The 14,651-nt window shown below is 53.0% G+C and overlaps 1 protein-coding gene across 1 annotated transcript in view; it reads right to left on the bottom strand.

Moving 5' to 3' along the window:
- Positions 1–4,796: 4,796 nt before the first annotated feature.
- The window catches only part of CATSPERD (cation channel sperm associated auxiliary subunit delta), a gene marked incomplete at both ends in the record, with an annotated part of 51,392 nt that continues 41,537 nt past the window's right edge, over positions 4,797–14,651 (bottom strand). Inside the window, 7 exons of the mRNA XM_080675425.1 lie at positions 4,797–4,808; positions 4,854–5,034; positions 6,002–6,159; positions 7,755–7,935; positions 9,758–9,886; positions 10,653–10,727; positions 13,850–13,902. Coding sequence (XP_080531551.1) covers positions 4,797–4,808; positions 4,854–5,034; positions 6,002–6,159; positions 7,755–7,935; positions 9,758–9,886; positions 10,653–10,727; positions 13,850–13,902 — 789 coding nt within the window. The remainder of the gene's footprint in view (positions 4,809–4,853; positions 5,035–6,001; positions 6,160–7,754; positions 7,936–9,757; positions 9,887–10,652; positions 10,728–13,849; positions 13,903–14,651) is intronic.

Raw genomic sequence — 14,651 nt, 5'->3', positions numbered from 1 at the left:
GAGGGGACCTTTGAGGGGGTTTCAGCTGGGCTCCGCCTCAGCCCACCTCCCAAGGGGTGGGTGAGAGGCATGGGAAGGGGCCGTGGTGCCTGTGAAGGACCCCGCGCTGGTCCAGGCCGACATGTGGAGGCAAGTGCTAGATGGAGGTGAAGGCACCTGGTGGTCGGAGGGTGGCGGCTGGGCAGGGAGGTGGGAGGTGGTACCCCGAAACAAGCCACCTGTGATGGGGACCAGCAGAGTGCACCCGGGTGACAGCCAGAGACCAGGGTGAGCAAGTCTGCCCCAGGAAGGCATCCAGCCAGGCCTCGTATGCTGGGCGCCCCCATTGGGTCCTACTCAGGTTCTATATCCCAAGCAGCAGGCACGGGAGAGCCCCGAGTTTGGGTGTCCGTATCTCACCCCTGCTCCTTCCCACCCCGTCTCCTCCTCGGGCCCATGGAGCTCCTCTTTCCCTTGTCTGGTCCAGGCTCTCCTCGGCCTTTCCAGGGGCAGCTGCCAGCCACAGCTGCCGCCTCTGAAACCCTCGAGGTGAGCCTGAAGGGGCCAACTTGGTTTCCCAGGTAACATATGAGGCAAGCATGTCAAACACAAAGGCTAACACGGGTCAAATAAACAAGTTTAAGTTTATGTGGGCCACAAAAAAACAAAAGCTTCAATTTTCATAGAAACGTAGGTTTATTTCGGTAGAGACATGCTGAATACAAAGGGCTGAAATAAATGAGTAATTAACGTAAGAGAACATTTTAATAAAAATTAATATTTTTTCTTGAACATTAACTTACCAGACACTGAATAACTGCACAAATTAATAAGCGTAACGCGCCCTAACCGGTTTGGCTCAGTGGATAGAGCGTCGGCCTGCGGACTCAAGGGTCCCAGGTTCGATTCCGGACAAGGGCATGTACCTTGGTTGCGGGCACATCCCCAGTAGGGAGTGTGCAGGAGGCAGCTGATCAATGTTTCTCTCTCATCGATGTTTCTAACTCTCTATCCCTCTCCCTTCTTCTCTGTAAAAAAAATCAATAAAATATATTTTAAAAAAATTAAAAAAAAACAAATAAGCATAACGCAAATAAACCTATTTTTCTTGTTCTCCAAAAGTGAAATAATTCCTGTTGCGCACACCAAACAAGTCAGTACAAGACTAATGATGTGGCAGTCGGCTGCTAAAATATTCACTGCTAGTATTAGTGGAGAGAAATGGTGCGCCGGCGTGTAAGGGAAATGAATGCAACACGATTATAGTGTTCAGTCATTAGTGGATGTTGTAGTTCATTATTAATGATGTGTAACAGGATATTGTAAAAATTATGAAATTTTTATTAAAAGATTTCTTATATACCTTTATATTGGCTGGGCCGCAGAAATATTCCTTGTGGGCCACGAGTTTGACATGCTTGATATAAGGTAGGGGTGGGCAAACTTTTTGACTCAAGGGCCACAATGGGTTCTTAAACCGGACCGGAGGGCCGGAACAAAAGCATGGATGGAGTGTTTGTGTGAACTAATATAAATTCAAAGTAAAGGAGCGGAGGGGAGAGCAAGAGAACCCTCCACTCTTTCGGCTCCACGGGCCGGATCCGGTCCGCGGGCCGTAGTCTGCCCACGGCTGATATAAGGGATCAGGAAACAGGGAGATGGAGGCCTGCTCCCCTCCCCCTACAGAGAGGCCCTGGGCTGGGTGGTGATTTTTTTTTTAAGTATATGTGTTCTTTTTTTTGTTTTGTTTTTTTAATATATTTTATTGACTTTTTACAGAGAGGAAGGGAGAGGGATAGAGAGCTAGAAACATCGGATCAGTTGCCTCCTGCACACCTCCTACTGGGGATGTGCCCGCAACCAAGGTACATGCCCTTGACCGGAATCGAACCTGGGACCTTACAGTCCGCAGGCTGACGCTCTATCCACTGAGCCAAACCGGTTTCAGCTGGGTGGTGATTCTTGACTAGAATAAGGAAGTGGCTAGGTCCAGGGAGGGCAGATGGGGAGCTGAAACCTGGTGCCTCTCCCATGCCCAGCACCACACCCAAGCCTGAGGTGCCGTGGGCCTACATGGCTCATCTCCCTGAACCTTATTTCAAAGCTCAGCAAAATGGAGACAGTTATGCTCTGGCTGGTTTGGCTCAGTGGATAGAGTCAGCCTGTGGACTGAAGGGTCCCAGGTTCGATTCCAATCTCAGGCTCGGTCCCCAGTCAGGGGCATGCAGGAGGCAGCTGATCAATGGTTCTCGCTCATCATTGATATCTTCTCTCCCTCTCCCTTCCTCTCTGAAATCGATAAAAATACATTTTAAAAAGGAAGAAGTGGAGACAGCTATGCCATGTGGGCACTGTCCCCTCCACGCCTGGACTTGCACAGGTACTGGCATCATTTACGTTTGTCCCCACTGTGTCGGTACCATCTCTGTTCTGGACTGAACATGGGCCTAGAGAAGTCCGGAGCCCACTTCCCTGGGCTTCCTTCTGAGCCCTGAAGTAGCATGTGGGGTGTTTTGGGATGAAGATCAAGTGTCCCCGACGAAGGGAAGGCCCTGGCAATGGAGGTGGTGGATGATGAGCTTGTAAGAGGATGAGCTTGTTTTTCTGATGATGAATGCAGACCAGGGACAGGAAGCCAGTGTCACCTGACAACCAAACACGTCCCCTCCAGAGAGGCTACAGGGGTAGGTGGTGGGAGCCATCCTGCTCAGCCCCGGAGGGCAGAGCAAGTGGTTACTTCACTGTGTTTGGCAGTGGAGGTTTCGACGACTGGATTGAGGCTGCAGTGGGCAATTCAGATTACCACAAATACATTTTTTAACTTAAGAGTAAACAGGAAAAGTCGTGGGACCACCCACGTTTCCACTGACAATGAGGTAGCTGCCCCATGCCACCTGGGTTTATGACGAAGTGGTGACCTCCCACTGATGGATAGATGGATGGAAAGAGTATATATGTACATTTTATGTGTACAGGGTGGGGCAAAATTAGGTTTACAGCTGTGAATTTGCAAAACACAGTGTATTGCTTTTTTTTATTATTATTATACTAGGGCCCAGTGCAGGAATTCATGCACCTTGAAAGGAACTGTGGGCCGCAAGGCTGCAGTGGGCACAGGGGCGGGTCTCGGCCCATCTTCTGCGCCCCTACCCGACCCCTCCCGCCGTAGCTCCCAGTCCCCTGTCTCCCGGCAGCCCTGCCACCGCTGCTGGTCCCACACACTGACGGCACAGAGCAATTGGGGCCAGCGCGCCAGCAGCGGGTGTGAGTGCCTGGCGGGACCGAGGCACGTGGGAGCAAATCGGCTGCTGCCCTGGATCGCCCCTCAGGAGCAGGGGGAGGTGGAGAAGCCCTCAGGGGCGATTGGGGCAGGTGCTGGCTGTGGGTGCGAGTGCCTGGCGGGACTGTGGCGCACGGGAGCAAAGAATTTTCAGTAACCACCAGAGGCTCACCCTGATGACAGTGACTGATGACCTGCCTTGGTCTGGCACCCCCGCTTACATGCTCTACCATCCCACCGCGGCCAATGCCCACCATGTTCCACATTCTGCCACCTGCTGCTGATGCCCACCATGTTCCGTGCGCACCCCCTAGTGTTTGGCACACATCATAGCAACCGGTTGTTTGGTTCCACCATTCGGTCTTTTTATATATTAGGGTTTTATATAGAAAGATTATTTTCCATACAAACAACTATAAACCTACTTTTGCCCCACCCTCTTTATGTACACATTATCTACACACATGCATATATATATACACGTGCACACATGTTGCATGCACATACACGTTTTATACATACACATTATACGTGTACATATATGTATACATGCGAATACGTACACACCACATGAATACATGCATGTTCTGTATACATGTGTATGCACATACACATATATGTATTGTCTCCATGCATATATGTATGCACATGTATATATGCACACATGCAAACCATACACATGCATATATACGTATGCATACATGTTTACATATACATGGATATATATGTATGTAGAATATTATCTATACACACATGTATTTTAATGTGTGTATATGTATGCACATGCGTTTACATTACCTGTAGGTATATACCCATGCTTATGTATATACACAGCCATAATAAAGTATATATATGTAAACCTATATGCTTACCTCTCTACACACACACACATACTTGTGTGTGCATACTATATATATGTATACATAAGTGTATACATATTACATAGACATGCACATGCATATGTATACATACTATATGCACTAGTACCTATTATATATACCTATGTATGCATGTACACACACATCCCTATATATCATATACATACACGTGTGTATATATATGCATGTATACATATGTGCACACCACATGCATGCATATGTATAAACAACATGCTTTTAAATTTTATTCATGTTCATACAAAACATGCCTGTTTGTGTTTGTACATGTGTTAGGGTTTATAAACACAGATATGGAATTTCATTGATCAGTCTACGGACTCCACTGCTTTTTCCTGGGTCTTAACCTTCTCTAACAGAACATGTCACTGTCTCACCCTCTGCTGAGGCCCGCCTGTCACTCCACGTGTGCCTGCTGGTCTGCGTCACCCGCTCCTCTTGATTAGTGCTTGGGCCGCCCCCTCCTGACTGTTACAGCCGATGGAGGTGCTGCCATTGAGAGGAACCCCGACAGTAGCATATTGAGGAAGGCAGAGCAGTGCAAATAGGTGTCAGGAAACCACCACCCATGACTGATGCTCACACCACCTGCTTGTTTTGCATGCACTTTATTATGACAACTCTGAGCCTCCAGTGCACGCTCAGTGCCTACACTGGAAACACGCACAAGACCTTTTGCACCTGTTGCACAGACTGACCCAGTACCCCGTCAACCTGCGGCCCAGCTCCGTGTGCAGCAGTTTGGGGATCATGTAGGCCAGCCACACAGACAGCAGGATGGAAATCATGAGCAGGAAAATGGTGATCTCAGGCACGAGGAAGCGCAGTGGGAAGGCCCCGTACACGTAGACGCTGAAGGTGGTTGTCAGGTGACAGTAGCTGCAAGGGGTGGGTGGGGAGAGACCACGGGGCACTGCCTTCAGAGGCCTTGCCTTTACCCAGAAAACAACACCGAGATGAGGGCCCTGGACCGGCACCAGGACAGCAAGTCCCATATATATCCACTCAACTTTATCCATCCTGAGTCTGCCTTCCTCTTGTGTATTTTGGCAGAGGTCATGTCCTCCCCTCGCCCCAGGACCCCTGGAGTCCCCTGCTCTGGGACAAAGGGCCCCCTGCTCCATGCCCAGGTTCCATCACAGCATGGAAGCAGAGAGGGGGCAGGACGACAGCCACAGACATCCATAAGGCTGGTGGCCAGCAGGATGGGCAGGAAGGGTGCCCCAGGAGGGGGCCCAGGGGATGGGAGAACTCGCTGAGGGCTCTACTGGAAGCAGGTGAAGGAGGAGGAGGTGACACATCTCACAGGTAGCCCCCTCTCTCCTCTGGGTGTCCCCACCCCTGTGCCTTTTGCCCAGTGTCATCTCAGAGCTAGTCCCTCTGGTCCAGGGTGTGGGGCCTCTAGGGAAGTCAGGGTCTCCACATGCTTTGGGGGGTGGAGTTTGTACCTGTCTTAAAGGGATAGATGATGGAGGGAGAGAATGGGCCTCCATAATTCCCTTCTCAGTGGGAGACACTGATGATCCAAATAAGCACACCAGATATAACTTAGGAGGTTCTCAGTCCTCATGGGTGGTAAGTGTTCAACCACCAGCTCTGGGGTGGGAGAGTGCTGGTTGATAGTGTGTGCTGATTCCCCTGGTGTAAATACTCCCACCATGGCCAATTTCAAGTCCACTGGCTTGCAGAATCCCGAACATTTCTGAGTCGGCTCCTTCACATCACCAGACATGGCATGAGAGGGCGACTCTGGCCCCTGTTGGGAGAATGGGTCTCCCACAGATGCGCTCAGCCGTTCCCAGAGGCCCCGGGCACAGGGTGGTTTCCTCCACCCCGCCCTACTCACCTGTAGTATGGATCCACGATAGAAATGAGAAAGACATAGATTCCATTCCTTTGGTCGAAAATGATCTTGTTTTTTGTTGGGCCTCCCAGGATCTGATAGGGGACCTTTGGCCATTGCAAGGGAGCGTCATTGTTGGGGTCGTGGCAGCTCACGTAGTTCTAGGAGGAGGACAGGGGTGTGCCCACTGTCCTGCTGGCACCACAGTCAGTCCCCCTTGCTCACCAACCACCCAGGGTGCAGGCCAGGGCCCCGTGCTTGCTGGGTGGGCCCTGTGCTCCCGATCCCTGTGGAGGTGACTATGTACGCTGCTCAGCTTCACCCCTCCCTCTGCTTTCCCGGCATTTGTGCATCATTGTGAATGTACAAGGCAAATGAGTGTGTGCTCTAAAACCTCACTGAGTTCTGTGAATTTCACATCGGCAAAAAAAACCCCACACAGCCTGAATCGGTTTGGCTCAGAGGAGAGAGCGTCGGCCTGCAGACTCAAGGGTCCCAGGTTCGATTCCGGTCAAGGGCATATACCTTGGTTGTGGGCACATCCTCAGTAAGGAGTGTGCAGGAGGCAGCTGATCAATGTTTCTCTCTCATCGATGTTTCTAACTCTCTATCCCTCTCCCATCCTCTTTGTAAAAAATCAATAAAATATATTTAAAACCAACAAAAAACCCCACACAAGTAAAACCAATGTCACCAACAAAACAGATGACCAAATTCACATGACAGAAGGGAGTATAAAGAAAGGAGCCACGCCCTGGCTGGGTGACTGAGTTGGTTGGAGCATCGTCCCATGCACCAAAAGGTTGTGGGTTCGATTCCCAATCAGGCCAGCATACCTAGGTGGCACGTAGGGGAGGCAACCAATGGATGTTTCTCACATCAATGTTTCTCTCTCTCTAAAAAATCATTGAAACAAAACCCCATGTCCTCCAGTGAGGATTTTAAAAAGGAGCCAAGAATCCGCAGACAGGAATGGGCCCAGGTGTGGGGAGCCAGCATCACCGTTGGTAGTGTTGCTGCATTGCGCTGTGTCTATGCCTTTGGAGTTGAGGGACTCCGTAGATGGAAATTGTTAATGTGCATCCCAAAAGGACTAATGCCATTTCTTCCGTTTCCTGACATTGTTTCCTTGTGTGTCAGTTGTGTACAAACCAATGCGCATGATAGAAATGCTCGCTGAGCAGAACAGATGGCAAATTTAGTCAGCTCCTTAGAAATGGGCATTTGGAGGGTTCTAGAACATGATCAGCAATGCCCACAGCTCTGAATGTTTGGCCGAAGCCCTTGGGAGAGATTCCCAAAGGAGTCACAGGTCTTACATTCCCATTGTGCTCCCCATCTGCTGTGGACTGAATATTGGTATCCCGCCCCCCCCCCCCAAATTCACATGTTAAAACCCAACCCCCAAGGGGATGGTACAAGGAGATGGGGACTTTGAGAGGTGATTAGATCCTAAAGATGTGCCCCTACGAAAGGACCTCCCGAGAGCTCCCTCGCCCCTCGGCCACGTGAGACACAGGGAGAAGACAGTCACTTAGGAACCAGGAGGTGTCCTCTCACCAGACACCAGGTCTGCAGCACCTTGACCTTGACCTCCAGCCCCCAGGATGGAGAGAATAAATGTTGCTGTCCATAGCCCCCGGCTCTGGTATTCTGTGACAGCAGCCAGACGGACCCAGATAACCCTAACGGGGTGCGCTCTGTGGTCACCATCGGACTGGTGACCTGTGTGGAAAGACGGAGGAGTAACTGCTACCTCTCGGTCCCAGGTGAAGGGCAAGCCCTTGGTGTCCACCCGGATGGTGGTCCAGTTCTGCGGCTGGGAACTGCAGAGCGCGGTGTCCGCTGTCAGGGAGTACGTGTATGTGAACAGCCCGTTCACCTCCAGCAAGACGTACTCGGCCTCCACAATCTCCTGGAACTTTCCTGCCTGCCACCTAGGACGCATGCACAGAGCGGCTGGGGGCACGCAGGGAGGCAGGCAGCCCCGTGGATTAGGAGACCCTTCTAGGGGGTGAGCAGCAGAGCAAAGAGGAGCTCCCCCCCGCCCCCCCCCCCCCTGCTGACACTCATGGATGGTCAACAGGTGGACGCAGCAGAGGCAGGTAGGACAGAGCGGGGGGGAGGGGGGAGGGCCGGGGGGCAGGCATTGAGGTGTTCCATGGGTGGACACAAAAGGCACCTCTGGGGAGGAGACAAATGAGCAGAGCCTGGGAGAAACGGGTGTGATGTCCTATCACTGAATGATGTCACTTGTTAAAGACATCGATTAATTAATAAGTAAACCATGAGTGACACCCTTCACACCAGCGCTCGGGTCGTCTCCTGCCAGCGTGCAGCAGGGAGCCATCTAGGCTGGTAATGAGGGCTGTGCTAAGCCGCTGTTGCTCGGACACCTGTCCTGTTGTCTCCCGCCAGCATGGAGCTCACCTCCTCCGACAGGACCCTTCCTGCCCTCACCCCCGCTCACACATCCCCACGTGGCAGCTCTGAGTCGGGGCTGGTCCCTAGGCCAGGGGCTCAGGCCTGTGTGCCTGGCCTGGGCCTTTACCTGGGCGTGGACTGAGACCAGGTGGAACTAAGACGTGATGGGCTAAGGAGCCTAAGGCTTACAGGTGCGCGCTGTTCCGTCTGGCGGCCGCCACGCAGTCAGGGGACGTGCCGGCAGAAGTGCTTCTTTCAATTAGTTCCCACTAAGCAACATGCACGCCCGGTGCTCAGCCTGCATGCCCAGTGCCCAGTGGCCCCGGTGCTCAGCCTGCATGCCCAGTGCCCAGTGGCCGCACGGAGCTCCTGGCTGCCCAATGGGTGGCCCAGGGTTATGGGGCATTTCCACCACCGCAGAGAGTCCTGCGCCAGCCCCCGCGGGCCTGTGCTGAAGTGACCTTACTGGACCATCCATCACCGTAAAAATGTAGAAATGACACGGAAGTGTGTCCCCCCAAATTCTGATGTTGGAGCCCTAACCCCCAGGGTGACTATCTGGAGGTGGGCCCTGACCCGGAGGAAGAGGAGACGCAGGGCTCACTGGCTCCCGCCGCCTGAGGACACACGAGGAGGCCGTGGGGCGCAGGAGCCTCGGGGAACCCGCCCTGCCGATGCCTTGCTCTTGGACTTCGGGCCCCAGGACTGTGAGACAGTCACGTCGGATGTCTAAGCCCCCCAGTCCCTGGAATGTTGTCATGGCCGTGGGAGGTAAGACAGTGGGCACGTAGGGGCTGCCTGAGCTGAGAGCTAAGGGGAAAGGCAAGAACAGGGCAGGGAGAGGGCCCAGCTGGGCAAAGGGCCGGTGGGGCTGGAGGGGCGGGGGGGGGCAGGGGGAGGTGGTGTGGAGAGAGGGTGGAGAGGGCTGAGGGGGAGACTGAGCTTCATCCAAGGGCGATGGGGGCACCTGGAGGGCCAGGCGGGGCGGGAAGCAGGGAGCGGGGCGGGGAGCAGGGGGAGGGGCGGGGAGCAGGGAGCGGGCCGCACGGGGAGCAGGGAGCGGGCCGCACGGGGAGCAGGGAGCGGGGCGGGGGGCAGGGGGAGGGGCGGGGGGCGGGGGGCAGGGGGCGGGGCGGGGGGCAGGGAGCGGGGCGGGGAGCAGGGGGCGGGGCGGGGAGCAGGGGGAGGGGCGGGGAGCAGGGAGCGGGCCGCACGGGGAGCAGGGAGCGGGCCGCACGGGGAGCAGGGAGCGGGGCGGGGGGCGGGGGGCAGGGGGAGGGGCGGGGGGCAGGGAGCGGGGCGGGGGGCAGGGAGCGGGCCGCACGGGGAGCTCACAGTTCCACCACGGGCTTCCAGGGGCTGTCGTAGTGGATGAGGAGGGGGCAGCCCAGCTTCTCGTAAGGGTAGTGCACCACCAGGTCCTCGGTGGCCCTCTGGCCCTGGAAGTTGGGGTCGTAGGCCTCCCTGAGCAGAGAGGGGGCAGGGGTGAGGCCCCTCCAGGCAGCCCCGATGCCCCCACCCCCTCCTCCCAGGCTTAGCTGCTTCCAGTGGAGGGGAGTCTGAGGAGGGGGTCAGCGGTTAACTTTATGGGTCCACTTGGCTGTGCCCCAGAACCTGGATGTGTGGTCAGACGTTATTCTGATGTTTCCATGAGAGTGTTTTGGGGGATGAAATTAGCATTTAAATCAGTTGGACTCAGTAGAGTGCCCTCCCCAATGCAGGTGCAGTCAAAGGCCTTAATAGAAAAAAGTGTGCTTTCTCTCCCGGCTCCTTCCTTCCTGTCTTTCTGTCTCTCACACTGTTTCTCTGTGTCTCTCTCACACATCCTGTCGCTTCTCTTCCCGTGGGGACCCCTGACTCACACATGAGGTCTGACTGTAGCCACACTGGTCAGTAAGCCCAACCGCGCCAGTTTTGGCCTTGGCTGTGGCCCTGGACAGCTGGCCGACTTTGGCTTGCACCCAAGGCGATGTCTTCTCACAGCGGGGGACCTGCACCAGCATAGAGGGGCTCCCCGAGCCTGGGGCTAAGGAGGCTGAGCCCCTTCCATGCCGCCTTAGGGGTGCACCTTGGCTCGCCACCCCCTCCTGCTCGGGCTGACAGTGTCTGGCCAACTCTCCCAGCTCATATGAGCAGGTGGCCGGGCCCCCTGAGCCGGCAGTGGGCTGGGAAGGGTCTGTAAGATGGGGTGGTCACAGGAGGGAGGGGTGAAGGAAGAGCTCCGGCTCACTTCTCAATGACGTAGCTGTAATTGTCCTGAAGGGCCACGGGGTCAAGGTTGCCTTTGTAACAGGCTGAGATTTCGCTGAAAGCAACAAAAAGGGGTGAGAAGCTGCTGACCCCACACTGAACTGAAGCAGCATGAATTCTTCCCTTTGACATATATGCCCCATTGGTTTGATATTCGAGCCCTTTCTTACTTTCTGGTTCTCCGAGATGTTCCAGGCTTATCTCACCCAAGGATATTTTCCCACTGATTTTCATAGAGAGTGGAACAGAGGGAGAGGGACAGGGGAGACAGGGGACGGGGCGGAGAAACACTGATGTGAGAGAGACACATTGATTGGTAGCCTCCTGCATGGGCCTAGGATCGAACTTGCAGGCCAGGTATGTGCCCTTGACTGGGAATCAAACTGGAGACCCTTGCGTGTACGAGCCAGTGCTCTAACCACGGGTCCACGCAGGCCGGGGCACTCCAGGCTTACCTTGCATCTTCCCTGCCCAGCCCAGAATCAGCCCTTTCTCCAAGGAGCCCTAATGCCACCATCGTGGCACTGGACATTGGAGACTATCATTTCCTCGTTCGTCTATGTACCACGCCACCTGGGCATTCACCTTCGTTGATTTTTGCCTGGTTTTAGCTTCTTAAGACTAGACGCATGCTGTGTGTGTTCTCTTATGTCTTTCAATCCACCTCCACTTCAGTAAGATCCATCCAGCGAATTCTGCCTCATTTGTTTTCATTGCCACGTTTGTCCATTGTATCAAAACATCCTACCTGGCCTGCCATCCTCTAGTCCAAGCATGTCAAACTCGCGGCCGGCATAATAAACGTGGCATACGCCCGCGGGGCCGAGAGTTTGACATGCTTGCTCTAATCGATGGACATTTGAGTTGGCATGCTTCCAGCTTGGTGCTATTAGGAATAATGCTACAGGCCCTGGCCTGGTAGTGCAGGGAGGTAGATACACCAAAGTTGGGGTTCAATCCCCAGTCAGGGCACATACAAAAATGAACCCATGAATGCTTAAGTAGAACAACAAATCAATCATATCTCTCTGTGTAAAAAATAAATAAATGGTGTTTTTTTTTAAAAAAAAAAAAGAATGCTGCAGCCCTGGCCAGTGTGGCTCAGTTGTCTGGAGCATTGCCCCTTACACTGAAGGTTGTGGGTTTGGTCCCCAGTCCAGGCATATACAGAAGGCAAGGCAACCAATCGATGTCCTCCCTGCTCCCCGCCTTTGTAAAATCAGTAAGCGTATCCTCAGGTGAGGATTTAAAAGAAGAATGCTGCAGGGAACAGTCCGGAACCTACACCAGTGCAGTGTGCATGAGCAAAGTGCCGACTGATGGGTGTGCGTTCCAAAGCAGCGGAAACGTGTGCACAACCACCAGCAGTTCCTGTGAGTTCTGGAAGCTGCCGGAGGGGTCCCCCCGCTTCCCAGGACTCGCCACTGGCTAGGCTTTGCCAGCCCCTCCGCGGTGGGTGAGTGAGGTCTCCGACACAAGTTCTCATTTTCATTTCCCTGTTAAGCAAGGCTGACCACCTTCTCAGCATCGTGTCAATGCTCATCAGCCTTTTTTCCTTTTCTCGTTTAGACGTGCCGTTGCCCATTTTTGTCTGTTCATTTCTCTCTCTCTCTTTTAATTTATTGATTTTCAGGTAGAGGAAGGGAGCGAGAGACAAAGAAACACTGATTTGCTGTCCCACTTATTTATGCGTTCATTGGGTGTTTCTTGTATGTGTCCTGACCAGGATCGAACCCACAACTTTGGCATATCGGGACAACGCTCTAACCAGCTGAACTACCCTGCCAGGGCTTTCTCTCTCCTTTTTTAAATTGATTTGTAGGAATCCTTTATAAATTCTGGTTACAAGTCCTTTGCTGGTTACATATGTGGCAAATATCTTCCCACTCTCTAAGGCAGTGGTTGGCAAACTCATTAGTCAACAGAGTGGCAAACCGCGGCTCACGAGCCGCAGTTTGCCGACCACTGCTCTAAGGCAAAAGTTTTTAATACATTTTTATTGATATTTTACAGAGAGGAAGGGAGAGGGATAGAGAGTTAGAAACATCAATGAGAGAGAAACATTGATCAGCTGCCTCCTGCACACCTCCCACTGGGGATGTGCCCGCAACCAAGGTACATGCCCTTGACCGGAATCAAACCTTGGACCTTTCAGTCCGCAGGCCAACGCTCTATCCACTGAGCCAAACCGGTCTCGGCCAAAAGTTTTTAAATATTGTGTTAAGAACCTTTCCTGCACACATATTCTAAATAAGTAATTTATTGCTTCAATAAAGTATTTCCATGGAGCGGGGAGTCAACACCTGAGTGTATGATTGCCTTGTGCAGGGAGCACTCAAGTCCGGTCCTGTTGGGCCCTGGAGCGGACTGCAAAGTTGCAGGATCAGGAGCCCTTTGGATGGCTCATGGGGCAGCCGGACATCAGTGCCCTGGGAGTATTTATACCAGAGGCAGGGGTTGGCAGTGCTGCAAATTAGGGCTCCCTCTCTACCCAGACCCTACCTGAAGGGCAAAAGGCTGGTAATTTGGCTGATCTTCAGACTTTGGTGTTGTTTTTTTAATATTTTTATTGATTTCTGAGAGGAAGGGAGAGGGAGAGAGAGATAGAAACATCAATGATGAGAGAGAACCATTGATTGACTGCCTCCTGCACACTCCCCTCTGGGGATGGAGCCTGCAACCTGGGCATGTGCCCTGACCTGGAATTGTACCACGACCCCCTGGTTCACAGGTTGATGCTCAATCACGGAGCCATGCTGGCCAGGCCAGACTTTATTTTTTTCTTGGATTCTCATGGCCTCATTCCCTGGGGTAATGATGGATACTGGAGGCAAAGTTCCCAAATTATTCATCAGGCAATTAAAAAACCTGGCATGATTTTGATTAAAATGAGGAATTAAGGAATTCAAAGGAAGGACTAGGATGAGCAAAATGACTAGGGAGGAGGGAGAAAATGTGAATGTCACCGAGTTGGTGAAGGAGGAGGACCACTGGGCAAGACACTCAAACCTAACCTAATAGTATAGACTAGCGCCTGTTTATGGTGGAAATGGTGAGCAGAGACACAGGTACACAGGATGCAGCAGCAACTTCAGCAACTGTGGAGCCACGGTGACCAATCCCACCCCATCCCTATACCCCATTCCTCCACCAACCCAATATCAGTAACACACTTACTTCTGAACAATGATCTTTTTCTTCAAGTCACAGCCAATGGAAATGAGCGCTGTCTGGAGAGAGAGAGAGCCGGATCAGTGAGGGCCAGGAATAGCCCAGCCACACTGAAGACCAGTCAGGGACACACTGGCACGGGAACTCACTGTGACTATGACTGGCCCCACGGAGGTCAGGCCCTAAGAGCCTGCTGAGCACTGGGGCACAGCTGAGGTCCCCCCACTGCTGACCTACCTCTTAGGAGTTTTGAAGAGCCCAGAACCCAATTTATAAACTCAGCACAATGTTTGGGATACAGAGCACAAGGGAAGTAGGGAGGGAAGGAAGGAAGGGAGAGAGGGAGGAAAGAAGGAAGGAAGGGAGGGAGGAAAGGAGGGAGGGAGGAAAGGAGGGAGGGAGGAAAGGAGGGAGGGAGGAAGAGGTTACAATGAATAAACAGAAAGGAGAAAAGAGAAAGACCAATATGGGGTTAGCCTGACAGCCTTAGTGATGTGCTTCTGAAACTGAGGTGTGGAGGCACCCTCAGTGATCTACTAAGGCAGTGGTCGGCAAACTGCCACATGCGGCTCGCGAGCCGCGGTTTGCCGCTCTGTTGACTAATGAGTTTGCCAACCACTGGGATAGGGGCTTAATCACAAGGAACAACAATAGCCTGTAATTATTGGAATCGAGAGTCTAGGTCAGTGGTCGGCAAACTCAGTCAACAGAGTGGCAAATCGCAGCTCACATGTGGCTCGCGAGCCGTAGTTTGCCGACTACTGTACTAGGGAATCTAAATCCACAGGACAGGGAGAGTGTTATTTGA

The sequence above is a fragment of the Plecotus auritus genome, assembly GCF_963455305.1.
Source record: "Plecotus auritus genome assembly, chromosome: 6".
Taxonomy (NCBI): Eukaryota; Metazoa; Chordata; class Mammalia; order Chiroptera; family Vespertilionidae; genus Plecotus; species Plecotus auritus.
Note: the sequence above shows the minus strand (reverse complement) of the source record. Positions and strands in the feature narration are given on the sequence as shown.